General features: G+C 37.7%; 1 protein-coding gene across 1 annotated transcript; it reads right to left on the bottom strand.

Annotated features, from left to right (window-relative positions):
* Positions 1–239: 239 nt before the first annotated feature.
* LOC111609579 (homeobox protein Hox-B1-like) lies at positions 240–6,770 on the bottom strand. The gene is made up of 2 exons (XM_023338785.1): positions 6,104–6,770; positions 240–972 (listed from the first exon to the last, which is right to left on the bottom strand). The coding sequence occupies exons 1-2, from the start codon at positions 6,639–6,641 to the stop codon at positions 635–637; spliced, it is 876 nt and encodes a 291-aa protein (XP_023194553.1). The 5' UTR covers positions 6,642–6,770; the 3' UTR covers positions 240–634.
* Between the last annotated feature and the right edge of the window lie 8,243 nt (positions 6,771–15,013).

Raw genomic sequence — 15,013 nt, 5'->3', positions numbered from 1 at the left:
ACGCAGGATAATGAAAATATTAAGCAGCAAAAACAAGTTTTGCGAGTCTAACACAGTACACAGGTAAATTATCTGCAAACGAACAAACAAGCAAACAAACAAATATATATATATATATATATATATATATATATATATATATATATATATATATATATATATATATATATATATATATATATATATATATATATATATATATATATATATATATATAAATAATGCTTGTATCTATACGAAAAACCTGGTTCCTGCAGATTAAAACAGGCCATGCTCGAGTAAAATCAACTCCTGGTAAATGGTCCAAAATAATCAAATAGCCTCCCAAGGATTTCCACGGTCAATTAAAGAAGTTTGTATCTTCGTTTACATTGTGAACACTGGAGCGCAATGGAATGGCATTCATTTTAATATTCAAATCAGAGTTTCAAGTCTAAAGCCGGGGCGAATGACAAATCGTTTTCACCCGTTCTTGCGTGGAGGGAGCCTGCCATCGCGCTTCTCGTGAGTGCAGCATCCATCGTGGTAAACAAATAAAGGTGACGCCTGATTGCAAACGATGCAAACACGAATCAAAACATCTGCTGGCTGGCTGGAGCCGTCGCTCTCTAACGCTCGGGTACGGTTCAGAAGTTCAGGGACAGGTGCAGTTGTCCTGGCCGGGCCCGTCCTGCAGAGGAAGCCGGGCGTCCGAGATCAGCCCGTCCCGCCGCTGTTTCTTCTGCTTCATGCGTCTGTTTTGGAACCAAACTTTCACCTGCGTTTCACTGAGCCGCAAGGTGCCGGCCACCTCCACCCGCCTGGCCCGCGTCAGATACTTGTTGAAGTGAAACTCCTTCTCCAGCTCGGTCAGCTGCCTGGTGCTGAAGCTGGTCCTTGCGGCTCCGCTCACGGCCTTGCGGTCAGCCGGGCTGCCAACCTCCTCCACGCAGAGGCCCTCACTGAAGCCACTACAGGTCATGTGCATCCTGCCTGGGAACAGAGGGCATTAAAACGGTCGTCAGCACGATCAATGAGGGGAAACACAAAAGAAGCAGAAAAGAAAAAAATGATTAAATTATGCATGCACACACTTGAAAAGTGGAAATAAATACTTTTAAAACTTCACAAAAATGAATGAAAATCTAAAAACAATAATAAAAAATACAACTTAATTCTCTGGGAATAGTAAACATCGAATAAATAATCAAAGGATTAACTGATAGTGGGTGGTGGTGGGAGCAGCTTTCAACAGGCTTTAGAATATATGAAACTGATTTGCGGCGCTGGCTCAGAGCCAGCTTGTTTCCACACTTTGAGCCATAATTCTGTCTGTATGACAAAGATGTATTTCAGAGAACTATCAACTTTAAACACAGCCCACAGGCAAATCACAAACTATTTCTGGGGCCGTAAAAACACGTGATAAGAAACTTGCAAAGCGAAAGGAACAGTAAGAGAAAGATCAGAGTCGGAGGGTTCACAAGTGAAGTTTGAAAATCCGAGAACTTTGAATGGACAGTGCTGTTTACTGCAAGGCTATTAGCATCATATATTAATAGATCATCCCATTGTGCAGGAAAGCTGCACTGCACTGGAAGTTGGGTGATTCACATAACTGTGTTGCATTAACAGTCCATTAACTGTATTCATCTGAATCATTTGTTATTTGCCTTTGGGTGATTTTTTTTCTGTGTCAATGACAGTTTAACAGTTTACAAATCCGCTCAAATGCTGCATAATGACAAATGCCCCCTCTTTTTGTGTGTCCTCTGAGGTTTCTGGGTTACACATTAAAGTATCATCTGTGCTACTTATCTGCAATGAATGACAAGGACCGCAGCTATATCTTGATTTTTCACTGCTGACACTGTGGCTTGTCGTCAGTGTGTCTTTTGCCTCTGAGAATATGCTGCTGCTGCTGCTGCATAATGGAGCCAGGTGTGGAGTAATTCCTCCCACCACATTTCATTGAGGGGAAGGTTAACAGGCCTCCAGCCACTTGCAATAGCACAGCAGATGGAAAGGTCAGTTATGGGATAAATGTCAACATCTGTGTTTATTTAAAAAAAAAAACAACCCAAAAAACCGAATGGGATGATAACCAAGTTGCACTAGGAGGCAGTGAGGGTGAGTGACCGTTACACAGACGCCGTTAGTAATTAAGAGCCTAAACTTTCAAAAGTGCAAATCGCATGCACATTCTGATTAATGGCTGCAAAGATAATAGAATTTATGCCAGCCAGAAGGCATAAAAGAATCAAACTAAATATTTGAGGAATGACTTGCATGCTTAAAAATAGCCAACCAGCAAAGAGAATGGAAGGTCCCTTCTCAAGCTAAGGAGAGCAAAAAAGAAAAGGGGGAGAGATCAATACACATTGCCTCAGTCATCTGGGCATCCAGCCCACAGTAATTCAGGTGCTGTCAAGGCATAATTGAAGAATGACGCACAGGGAGTATATACACCAAGCCAGGAGATCAGGTTACAGCAGGTCTGTGGAGACCTTTCAGCATGGAAGGATATATTCAAGACTATCTTTTGTGCCAAAAACCGATGCAACCTCTAAAGGAAAGCACACTTTCACTAATGATTTTTTTTACAAGTTACATGGCGGTGCTAATGAGCTACTCCTACAGATCAGCTCCATCAGAGAGATGCAGAAAGAGGGCAGAGATACCAGCAAAGCTACAAAAACAGTCATCTTTTTTGTGTGGGTGTTGTGTTTGACAGAAAATGATTTTTTTCCAAGTGCACAGACTTGGTGAAGAAGAGCAGCTCTTATGATAGAAAGATAGAGGGACTTTCAGGCCAGAACATGATCTGGTTGACAAATAAAATCATAAAGGTTTATTGTCAAAAATCAAATATTTGGGATATTCAAGTGGACATAAATCAAACTCAAGCTTTCTTAGTATACTAATTTTAGGCTTGTACGACAATTTAACAGTGTTTAAATCACATGTTCTCCAAATCGAACTTTTAAAGCACCACATAGATGATCTTCAGATGATTTCCATAAGTTTCGATATAAAGATGATCACTTTCTATATTTTCTCCTTCATTGTCACAAGAGAGAAGCCAGTTGTCCAAAAGTGATAGAAGTTTTGTTGAGGCTGTTTTTGATATCACCATGCTTTTGTTTAATAAGCTTATAAGCAACCTTTATACTTCTACTTGTGACAATTGGGATCAAAAGTCACTGAAAACTTAATTTTGTGTGTTTTAGCCTAAAAAAAATCACAAGTTATTGGTCAAGTTATATTTTTAATTAGCATGTGCATAGAAACATTTATATGTTATTTGAAGCACATTTTAAACACACCAAAATAAATATTTATGTGTGTTTGAAGCAAAATTAGAACATTTACACTGTAATCAAGGCTTGTCAACGGTATAAGGAATCTACTCCCCCACTTTGGGCCCCCTGGTCAGCAGGGGTTCGCAAGAGAAAATAGATCTGAAAACAAAAACAGTGTAGTTCTGTAAATCTTTAAAATGTTTTACTGTTGTTGTTTTTTTAAAGAATTACAATTTTTCAAAGTTTAAAATTGAAATTTATGTAGGGTTTTAACAAAAATGACAACCTTGATTGATGGGCTTATGCAGAATAAAAAAAATATTTGCAGATTTCCAGTAACTGTCATAATTCAATGTCCAGTTAAATAATTTCTGCTGATTTTACCTCTTCCATATTTAGATTTCAGTTGAACTGCAAACTAATCAAAAAATAATAATAAATAGCTGGTACCACCACCTTCCTGACTTTGTGTTCATTATGTTGTTTTGACTCAGAGGCTAAAAGTTCAGCAATAAAAGATGAGTATCATATATTTATATTTATATATTTATCGACTCAATGCTTGTTCAAATCAAATGGGGTCAATGGTTTTCGCCGGAGTTATTTTGTGTCTCAGAGGCAAAATGTTGTGAAAAACCAGGATTGTCACAGTTTTAATAAGGATGTTCCAAAAGTGAAAAATATTTAGATTAATATCAGTGAAAAGCTCAAAATGTAAAAAGCACACTATAATCAGAGCCAGCCCAAGGCATAAGCACTCTAAGATAAACTCTCAAGCCAGTATGGATTACTAAAGATACTGCACCTCTAACACAAGTAATAGACCTTTAAAATTACAATTTTCAGCACATAATTGTGGGATAAAATTTTATAGAATTTAAAATTTTCGCAATCTAAACTTTAAGCTTTACATTTCTTTAGTTTTTTGTTTTTTTGTTTAAATCAGGCACATATGCAAGTTGAGATCTTATTCAGGGAAACATTCCTAGTTTCAAAGTTATTTACAATTCATAATGCTAGTTTAATTGTTGCTGCTGCTTGTGTCTGTTGGGTAGTAAGAGTGGGTGGTGGTTTCAAGTAATGAAACTGCAAACTAATTAATATCTAACCAAAAAATGAGTATTTACTTCCTGACATTTTTTTTTTTTTTGCATATAACAGCCAGTAATAATTACATAAAATGTTTTGTGGATAAGATGCTAAATGACTAAAATCCCTTTTGATTCGTGTCAATTGGAAGTTGAAAGTTTTGAATTTTACACCACAATCAGAACTGGCGCAAAGCAAGAGCGAAGTAATCGATTGGGCACAAAATATAGATTCTGAAACTTAGAATTTGTACTTGTGTTTAAAAGAGCATTAAACATTATTTAAAATTCTTTACAACATGGCATTTATGTGAATTTAAAGATTTACTATAACTGAAAAATGTTCAAGCAGGAGTCATGCTCAGAAAAATCATCCAAGTTTTGACATTCATTCTAACAGTCAGAATTTAATCTGACTAGTTTAGCATTTTCTGCAGTTTGATTTATGTTTTGTGCACATTGTGACTGCAAAGAAATTAATTAATAAATAACAATTAAGGCCCTCTTTCTGACTCTTCTTGGTCTTCATTGAAATGATCTGCTTCCAACATAACTGCAGCATAGATCAAATGATTAGTGTACCTTTTAATAGATATTGTAAATTGAGACCCACAATTTAAAATCTGCTTCGGGGCCCATAAAATCTTGGTCCGACTCTATCCATAGTAATTCATAAAGTCCAACATCAACTGCTTTACTCCCTAAGTTATACATTTAGAGCTCGCAACAAAGATTATGATTAGATACGTTTTGCGGTTGTTTTTATTTTTTTATTATTTCAAATGTAAATGTTATGCATTTCTTTTCAGAAGAGTTCTAAAGTTCTTTGCTGAGCATCAGGGTTGCAGCAGAAAGAGACCACCACTGGTGTAAATATCCCTTCAAGGTAAAATTTATAACACCCCAACCCAGGTACAGTGTCCAGTCAGTCAAGTGACACTATTGATCAGGTGAATGATCTATATGAGATCCCATCAGTCACACAAATTTCAGGCATTTCTTCACATTAGTACCTGATTAGATATTTCTAAGGCCAGGGTGGGGGGGGGGGGGGATATATGTATTCTTCTTCGGGCTCTCTGCCCAGAACTCATCAGTCAATGAAATGATGATCTGTGACAGCAATTATGTTAAAAAGGTGGACACATGTAAAGGTGCTTCAAACTGAAATCAATACACAAGGGCTTTCATTATAAACAGACAACTAATCAATACTTGGGGAGCAATCCAGCTTACAAGAGTAAGTTTTACTCAACTTCCTGTGAATCTGGACAGGCAGTGGTGTGTTGCATTATTCAAAGTCTGCTGGTTAGTAAGAGCCGGGGTAAATAATTTATCACCTTCTCTGGGCTGAATGTACACTGTGGCTGAGCAGGCCCTTTCTCTGTCTCTCGCCCTCCCTCTTTCTGTACAGTCTGCTGCGTGGAGCAGGAGGTGGAGCAAAGCAATGAATAACCTCACATGCAACCGTTAAGGAAATCGTAACTGACTAACCATGCGCATATTCAAATGTATCCCGAACAGTTACTGCTGGCACTTTGAACGTGTTAGTTTTCATTTTTTGTTGTTTTCGAGAGAAATTCGTTTGGGTGCGTCACGTCAGACGTGTCTCACGCTTTTTATTTCAGGATTAAAACTTTGGCAAAATGTTCTCAACTACCAGTGAAAGTTGTCATATGTATGGAAGAATGAAACTATAAACGCGCGCAGTGATCTCTTAGAAGAAAAACTTACTTGTTCGATGTTGACTTCTTTTCACCCTCATCCACTCAAAAGTTTTGCTCCTGTTGTCCATAGCAACTCCACTACAGTCCAAACTTCCCACCGCGGCTCCAGAGTTAAAAGAGGAGCCAAGTTCTTCTGCAAGTGACCCAAAGTAGCAGTGATGCGTCTCGGCGATCGACCCCTTTGCCACGCACCTCCAGGTGACGCGGGAGGAGTGCGGGGAGGCCGGTGTAGGGAGGCTCTCTGGCGCCCCACATTGTGGTGGGAGAAGTAGGGGGGGAGCACTGCTGTCCAAAGGGGCGCACAGAGGCAAATAAAATCCAGGAGCTGCGTCCACCTCGAGTTCAGGATTAGACCTGCCGCCCGGGTCCAGCACCGTGACCTCTTTTGCAAAGAGCCGAGGGCTGCGTTCCCCTCCTGATAGGATGTCATTATCACATTTCCCCTGCATAATCATTGGACGGGAGTGCAGTTCATGCCCGGCCTCTCTTGCATCCAGAGCCACACGGTCAGGCGGCTGGACGGGGCGTGCAGGGAGCGAGGACATTCCTCAGAGGAGAACCATGCAGTCCCCCCTGATTGATGGAGATGACGTGCCCTCTCATTCTCGGCCAATAGCCGGACATCTCTGTCATCAGGGGAAGACGACGCTGAAACCGGCCGAGCGAGCAGAAAGCTGCGCACGACCTGAAAGGACAATAAGCGAACACGAAGGGGCCTTCACAAACCCCTCACCTGTCCGGACAGGTAGGAGGTGACGCCATCAACAGTCAGCATTCAGATCAAGTTGTGCTTCAGACCAAATCTTTGTAGAAAAAAAAATAAAAAGGAAGATTATCTATCAAGGCAACAATAATAAAAAAAAAAAGCCGTTTCCCCCCTCAAAGCTAAATTAGCATGATATAAGACCACATTGAAGCTGCTAATGGATTATGTAAATGCGCTACCTCTTTTTGGAAAAAGAACAAAAAAGAAAGAACAAAAAAGAAAAAAAAAACGAAAGGAAAAAAAAACTATACGATGGCTCTGTTCGGAAAAATCTCCTGGGTGAAATGTGAAAGGAACATGTAATGGGTTCAGAGGTCAGGCAACTGGTATTTTAAAAGTTCAAGAGCAGCAAAATATTTATTTATGGAATAATAATAATAATAATAATAATAATAATAATAATAATAATAATAATAATAATAATAATAATAATAATAATAATAATAATAATAATAAACACTTTCAACAGGGAATAATAAATAATTAAAGGCTTTCAGTGATAAAAATGTTGGAACATCGCTATATATTATATAAAAATAGGATCACTGGGCTGACATTAAATGTCAAAAATTAGTTATAATATAATATAATATAATATAATATAATATAATATAATATAATATAATATAATATAATATAATATAATATACAGTACATAAGACATGATGAGCAGCTATTGGATGGAACAGAAATACAAGTGAAAGAGTTTCAAAGTGCAACTCTGACCTACTTTCAAGTCAGTATAAATCAATCAATTGAATGGAAGTAACAATATTCCTAAAACATACAAAATATTTTTTAGAAATATGCTAAAAGTGTATTTATATTAGTATTCAGAAAAATATATATATTTTGAGCATTTTAAACATTTTGGAACTTTCATTCCCCTCAACCATTCAACCTTTTGAAATGTTTGTTCATTAGCAGGTTTGATTTAAGTTTGGCTGTTTTCAGCCATGCCTCGCATGACTGCTAAAAGGTAAGTAAACAAAAATCTTGCTTGTAATCTGTATTGACTTATTCAATTCAGCCGTTCTTGAGATATATTTGCAAAGACGTTCAAATGAACATGTTAAATATTCTACCTATTAATAAATAGTGTCAATTGTAAAATTAGAAATTCTAATCAATAATAATAATAATAATAATAATAATAATAATAATAATTCGGACCACTAACAAATTTCCTATTTCGGAGCATTTTATCCAAAATTCTTTAACCTTAGTCTTATTTTCTTTATATATATATATATATATATATATATATATATATATATATATATATATATATATATATATATATATATATATATATATATATATATATATATATATGTACACATACGCATTTTTTAAAATCTTTGAATATTTTCCATGTATTTTAAGTTTGTAGTAATTACAAAATAATTCAGCGTAATGAACAACTCCTAACCGCACTCTTACAACGCAGAAATATGGTCTCAGCTGTGGGAGTTAATGGGATTCTACAGGCAGCGATGTGCTGAATGACTGAGTGCAATATATCCCCCTCTCTCCGTGCATTTGCATGGCGCGCGGATCCATCTTCGTGTCAGCTCGGAGGTTACCCAGGGTTCACGCGCTCGCTTGTTTCTCTCCTCCGCACTCAATAAATAAATCTCTGCAGCTTTCTGTTTACCGCCTGAATATAAATTTGTTTGCAGTCGATCGAAGACCTGTGCGGAGGTATTAGAAATTGTATTTCTGTAATGGCTTTCAGCAGAGGGAGGAGGGGGTGGGAAGAGGTTACAGAAAGAGAGTGGGGGCAGGGGTGAAGGGGGGAGGGGGGTGAGGGGTGAGGGAGGGGAAAAATAAAAACAAGTGCAAGCAACCTCTTTTTTTTTTCTACTTTAAAAAATGGCAGCAGCCTCATTCTGTTATGCCCCCTTTATGCCCCAGATTACATTTAAAACAACATGCTTATATCATAGTACAATAAAGACAATCGATTTACATTCCTGTCACATATTTGTTTTGCAAATTTGAGGTTTTGTTTTACATAAGTAGCACACTTTGTTCAATAACACATCTTTAGCTGATATTTTGGAACTGCTTCCCACCAGAAGCAAGTTATTGTCATTAAATTAGTGCATTCTTTTTTATTCTGCATGAAGCAACCACTTAGGCAAACAATATTTAAAAAATATATATATATTTTGATCTTTACAGAAGGAATCTCCATCCTTATTACAGCGGCGCCTTTATAAGGGATGGCCAGGAGGGTGCTCACATGGCAACCATGTTGTGGCAGAACCGAAATTATAATAAAACAACATTTTTGGACGTTTTTATATGTTGATACAGCAGAACCTTTTTTTCAATAAAATAAAAAATAAAAAAATGAACGAACCTCGACAAACAACATATTTCTAGTTTCATGTTTTCGCCATACACCAGAAGTGGACTGATCTGGTATTGGGACGTGCATCAAGAATATTTGACCTAAAAATAGCCTGATATAGTTTGTGGATTAGAAATCAAATACAGGTGTTCAGAAAAAAAGAAAGAGAGAAAGAAATAAGGTAAGAGAGAATGAAAGAACTGTAAAAGGAAAAAATAGAAATAAAGTAATAAAATAAAAAAGGAAATAAAGAAAAGAAGATATAGTGAAATACAATATAATTAAACGCATTAATTAACAAAATGCACCCCAATGAAGCTCTCTGTCCTAAACTGGAAAAGTATTATAAATAATACGCATCCATCCAATTTATACTGGTGTCCATTAATCCCACCCTAACTAAAATCACCACAGCCCGCCCATTCCACTGTTGACTGCAGGTGAGGTAAACATGGCAGCCTCCTGGTGTCTTTGTCAGGATGCTGGAGGAGCGAGAAGATATTGACTGACGCTAATTTGTTTTGTGTCCATGGTCCGATGTGTGTCAATAGGGAGTCAAGGTCCTGGGATCAGCCCGGCCGTGCTTGGATTAGCGCCTCAGCTTGGCCTGAACCCTGCTGACATTATGATGCTGTGGCCACTGTTGACACAGACCTGTGCAATAACGTTGAGACTCATCATGTGTCAGGCCTCGACCCTTATAAAACCCAGATTTAACCCGGTAGCAGTCCAGACTTGTAAATGGAGGCACTGCAGCTTAAACGCAAAGAAGATGACCGACATCAGTCCCTGGGTTTATGGAGCGAAGGCTCATCTGGCGTTCTGATAGAGCTGTAATACAGTGAAAGGACAAAAAGACACAGTGCAGGTGAAAACAGTGAAACGGGAGACAAAGGCTGAGGGCTGATGGAAGTGAACCACATTGACCCATTGAAAGATGGCTGTGTGATTGATAGGGCGCATCTGCTTTCTTCAAGTATTGACATTTTTGAAAAATTGTGATGTCAAATGAAAGGTTCAGCTTCGCCCACACACAGTCCTGGGAATATCACTCCAAAAACAAAGGAAATTAATCCACTCACAGCAGGAAATTCTAATAATTGTCTTCGCTCCATCGTCGAATCATATGAAATCTGTCACGGCACACGTGGCTCCATCGTAAATCCAATTCAACTACTCTGCAAATGGCAAGGGGCATCGCAGACAAAGGCGTTGTGCACGCGAGGCTCAGCAGTGTGACGATGAAGCAGTGCCTCTCTAATACCGGGACCCTTCCACAGCAGCCTGCCGAATATACGCGCTGCAGCTCCAGTGAGCCAAGAGGCTCGGAGTCGGCACAATCCCAAACATCATGACAACAAGTCATCAGTCATCTTCCCCCTGAGCTGCTGTGCACACTTGTGTGTTTCCGGCGTTCTTACTGTGGGAAATGAGCAGGGTTAAACATGAAACAGGAGGAAATGCTCATCACTGCAGCTCACTGTGCAATATTCTCCCTCATACGGCACAGTGTTAGCTGCAGGGAAAGACAAGGAGTTGTTTTTAATATTATTCTTCTTGCTTAAACATCCCCTGCTTGTTCGCCATGCAGATCAGCTGTCTGCTGTGCTTGCTAATCATGGTTAATAAAAAAAACGACTGATGGAGAGACGGCGCAGGATGGGTGTACAAAGAATCTTCAAACAGAAGCTATACACAAGAAAGAAGACTTAGTTTGATAATCTTTTAGAACTTTTATGGCTACATGCTGTTTATAGAAAACAACAAATCATCTGTGTCAGTTTGTTCCTGCTTGGCACCAAAGCTGCATGGTGTTTACAAGCTAAACCCCACACATATTGCTTAAGAGCTCTGCAGCTCCTACAGAGGGATTTTTGTGCATCATTTAATCCAAAACTGAGCCTCGCATTTCCAGTCTCTTCGCAATCCAAAGTAAAATTAATGTTTTGCAGCACAGCATGAATTTAATAAAACACAACTCTGTAAAACAACTGTTTTAACACCAGTGCCATTTATTAAAGGCAGCATAAAGAAAGAGGTGTTATGTGCAATGTCTTATGTTTAAGTTTGCATGCAATTAGCTTTATTTCCTCTGTGTCCACTGTCCCAAAGAACCCCATGCTGCACATTAATAATAACAACAATCGCCGCAAAACTCATCAAATTTTTATTTCCTAAAACACTTGTTTTTCTTTATCGCTGTCCAATTTGTAGACGAGTTTTACGTGCTAACTCTTTGTGGTACAGCTTTCTGGGCTTGTGGTTTTGATGAAGGTAATAAAACATTTATTGGACTGTAAAGCAGAATTATTACACTTTTAAAGGATATAATTTCACATTTTACATTATAAATAATCCACTTGTATGAACAAATGTGTACTAAACTGTCGGTTTATTAGGTACAATTGGGGAAACTAATGCAATCTTATCTAACAGTGCAATAAATCCTGCCCTATAAAGAGGCCGTTGTGTTAAAAACAGTTTCAGAGAAATGTTGAGTCAAGTGTGTGATTCTTATTTTGAATGTTGTCAATTTTTCAGCTGTTAAACAGGCTTAGTTTATCATTTCGAGTGCAAAAAGATGGTTAAAATGTTTACTAAGTAAATAAATAATAAGTGAAATCTAGAACAATAGGAAGGAGATTTGCTTTATTAGATTTAATAATTTCAACTCACTGGTGTATTTAATACTCTTGCATATTATTGCATATAGTGCAATACTTTTGCTCTCACAACAGCACTGGAGCCACAAAAGCTCAGCGACTCAACTTTTAGCAAGTAGAATGTTTAAACATTATGACTCTCCTTTTGACAACATGCTAAAATATTGTGGTTTACAGACTTACTGACAAATTTAATTGATGTAATTGATTGATAGCCAGTATCTGGAGCTTCATGCAGTCTGTGCAAAACTATCATATATTTGTATATCTTATTTCTTATAAAAAACACAATCCCAAAATCCAAAATGAGAATGTTTTTTTCCACTTGTACAACATAATAATATGTACTGTATGATATCAATAAATTAATTTAAAAAATATAGAAAACTAATCTATGCCTGTTCAATTATACATTTTGCGGTGATAGGGTCCTATTTTCAGATGAAAGTGAATTTACCATTTTATTTAGAAATTGTGGAATCAAAGTCTAGAGGGAGAGAGAGAAGTGAGATAAACCAAGCTGCTTGATGTCCAGTGTGAAGTTTCCATAATCAGTGATGGTTTGAGGCGCTCTGTCATTTGCTAGTGTTGGTCCAAAGTCAAAACAACCTTCTGTTGGAAAGTTTTAGAGCATTTTATGCTTCCCTCTGCTGACAAGCATATGGAAATGTGAATTTTGTTTCACGGTGTCCACATAACCCAAAATGACCCATACCTGCTGCTGACCATAGTATCACTGCATTTCATTAGATATGAAACCTCTCTGACCCCCCAGAGAAGATATGGAGTTTTGTTAATAACTCCTTATTATTAACAATTAACATGGAGTTACTATTATTTCTTATGTAGTTATTATTAGAGACACCAGACTCCTAAAAATGCAGCCATATGTATGTGCACTACTATGAAAGCATTCTGGTCTTCTCAAAAATATAATCAAGACCACAAGTTGATCACCTTAATGTCATACTGCAGTGACAGAATTCATGCAAAATGATAATCAAACAAGCATGGAGTGTGTGTACTGTTCAGCACATGGACACAAATGTCCGCATTAGAAGTCTTGCCCTTTATATTTCTTTGCCGTTTAAGCCCGACGAAAGTGTGTATCGATCAGATCCTTTGTAATGAAGCCATTGGGATTTGAATATTTCCTGGTTGTTCGATCCTAGTCAACATATGTGACATTTGGCTGACAGCATGTGTTCTCACAAGTGCATTCGTTTTCCCAGAGTTCTTCAGAGGGAAAACTTCTCTCCAGCAGGCGACTTGCTCCGTCCTGCACGGCTTGGCTCCACCAACAGCTGTGACACCTTCATCACCAACTTACCTTTTTATTGTCACCGATCATCCTTAACTGAGAAGCATTTAAAAAGCCATTGATCTTGATAATGCCGGGCCATAATATGACATTAACAGTTGTAGGAGATTCAGGAAGTCAAATTTCCGAGACGGATGAGTCGTAGCAGGTGAGTTATCATCCATCTACCTGAGCGATGCTGGGGTCCTGTTCCACACGAAGGAGCAGACAAATAAATAAAAGCCATAAAGGTGACACAGGAAATTGGTACTTAACAATCATCTTGAGCAACAAGCACCCTGCGAGAGTGGTGGGCAGCAGTAACGGCTGTGGAAGGAAAAGACTGAGAAGGTTAACAGGTCATAAAAAGAACAAAGCCTACTAAAGGGACCACATAAAAGTTGGGGGATTCCCTCCTCTGTAGACATGTCAGCCAGTCAGCTGTGGTCGTGTTTAAGAAAGGGCCACCTCAGCGAATTTAAACAATCTAATAGAAAAATGTACAACCTTGAGCTGCATGCGACATTGAGAGCTGTGTGTAAAGAAACATGCTTACTGTTAGCTGCAGCATATTAGCGCTAGGTCACTAGGTCATGTTTTAGTATTTTATTACTCTTAAAATGGTGGTATAAAACAGGAGACATGGAACTGGAGTGTAAAATTCTTAAACGTTTTGTGTGGGCTGTTTTGCACATCTTTAACAAATGGAGGTAACGCCCCTGCTGTTTTACAAAATACTACAAAGAAAATACCATAAAGACAAAGAACAATTACATGCTTCCTGTTTCACCATGTTCTTAATCAAAAAGTATCTTTTGAAAGTCAGTAAGTTCTACTTACTTTACTTATTTTGTCTTGACATATGCATATTGGGAGCTTTATGGATGAGAAATGCTGCACTGGGAAACATTTTTAAGGGGTGTGCACACAAACTAATAATTATTTTAACTTTAAGGCATCTTGGTTTAAATTTAGGTTCAACAATACAAAAAAAACATGGGCAGCAAAGTGTTGTCCAATGAGAACTGGAGGTAGCCACCAGGACAAGGGGATATAGACAATGGATGGATGATCCTCTCTTTCAACTTTTTAAAACCCAAAATTAATGGTTGTAGGTGCTAAAATATCTGCATGTTTTTTTTCTTCTCTGTTCCTAAAATGTTTGTTTAATTTGGTTAAAAGTCAGAATGTGATGATCACTAGTCATTTAAATGCAATGTTTAACTATAATGCAAAAATAAGTAAGGACAAGACAGATATTTCAAATATCTTATTTACATACATAAATACAGAGTATTCTTATTGGTTTCTCTATAGTTGGATTGTGCCTAACTGGCTCATAATTGGATAAAATTGCTCTGCCTGAAATGAAACCTTTATTTCTGTGACTAACACAGCTGGTTTTGTTTTTATTCTTTATTTCTTTTATCCTGTGGGATTTGATTAAAACTGTCCTCATATATACTGAGTTCATGCTACCCAGTTAGGGCCCACAAAACATTTGTCATGACTTTTCCACAAGCTGTTGTGCTATGTTTTTTTTTTTTTTTTACAGTTTCAGAAAATAACATGTATAGAAGACCAACTTGGAGCACATGGTTGGAACAGTTTGTCCTGAAGAAGGATGTGCATTCAGTTTAAAACAATTGTGATGTGGGTGTGTCATTTAGATTAATAGGTGATGTAAATGAGCGCATTTGAATAGTGGTTTCTAACAAAAACATGAAAGTAAATGAAGGTTGTGGTGAAAAAGAACAACCTTAATGATGCTTAGAATTAATAGATTTTGGGGGAAAATCTGTTTACAATCTTTAAGTTTGTATTTTATT

Source organism: Xiphophorus maculatus, chromosome 1 (genome assembly GCF_002775205.1).
Source record: "Xiphophorus maculatus strain JP 163 A chromosome 1, X_maculatus-5.0-male, whole genome shotgun sequence".
NCBI lineage: Eukaryota > Metazoa > Chordata > Actinopteri > Cyprinodontiformes > Poeciliidae > Xiphophorus > Xiphophorus maculatus.
The sequence above is the reverse complement of the archived record's forward strand: the minus strand, read 5'-3'. Positions and strand labels throughout refer to the sequence as shown.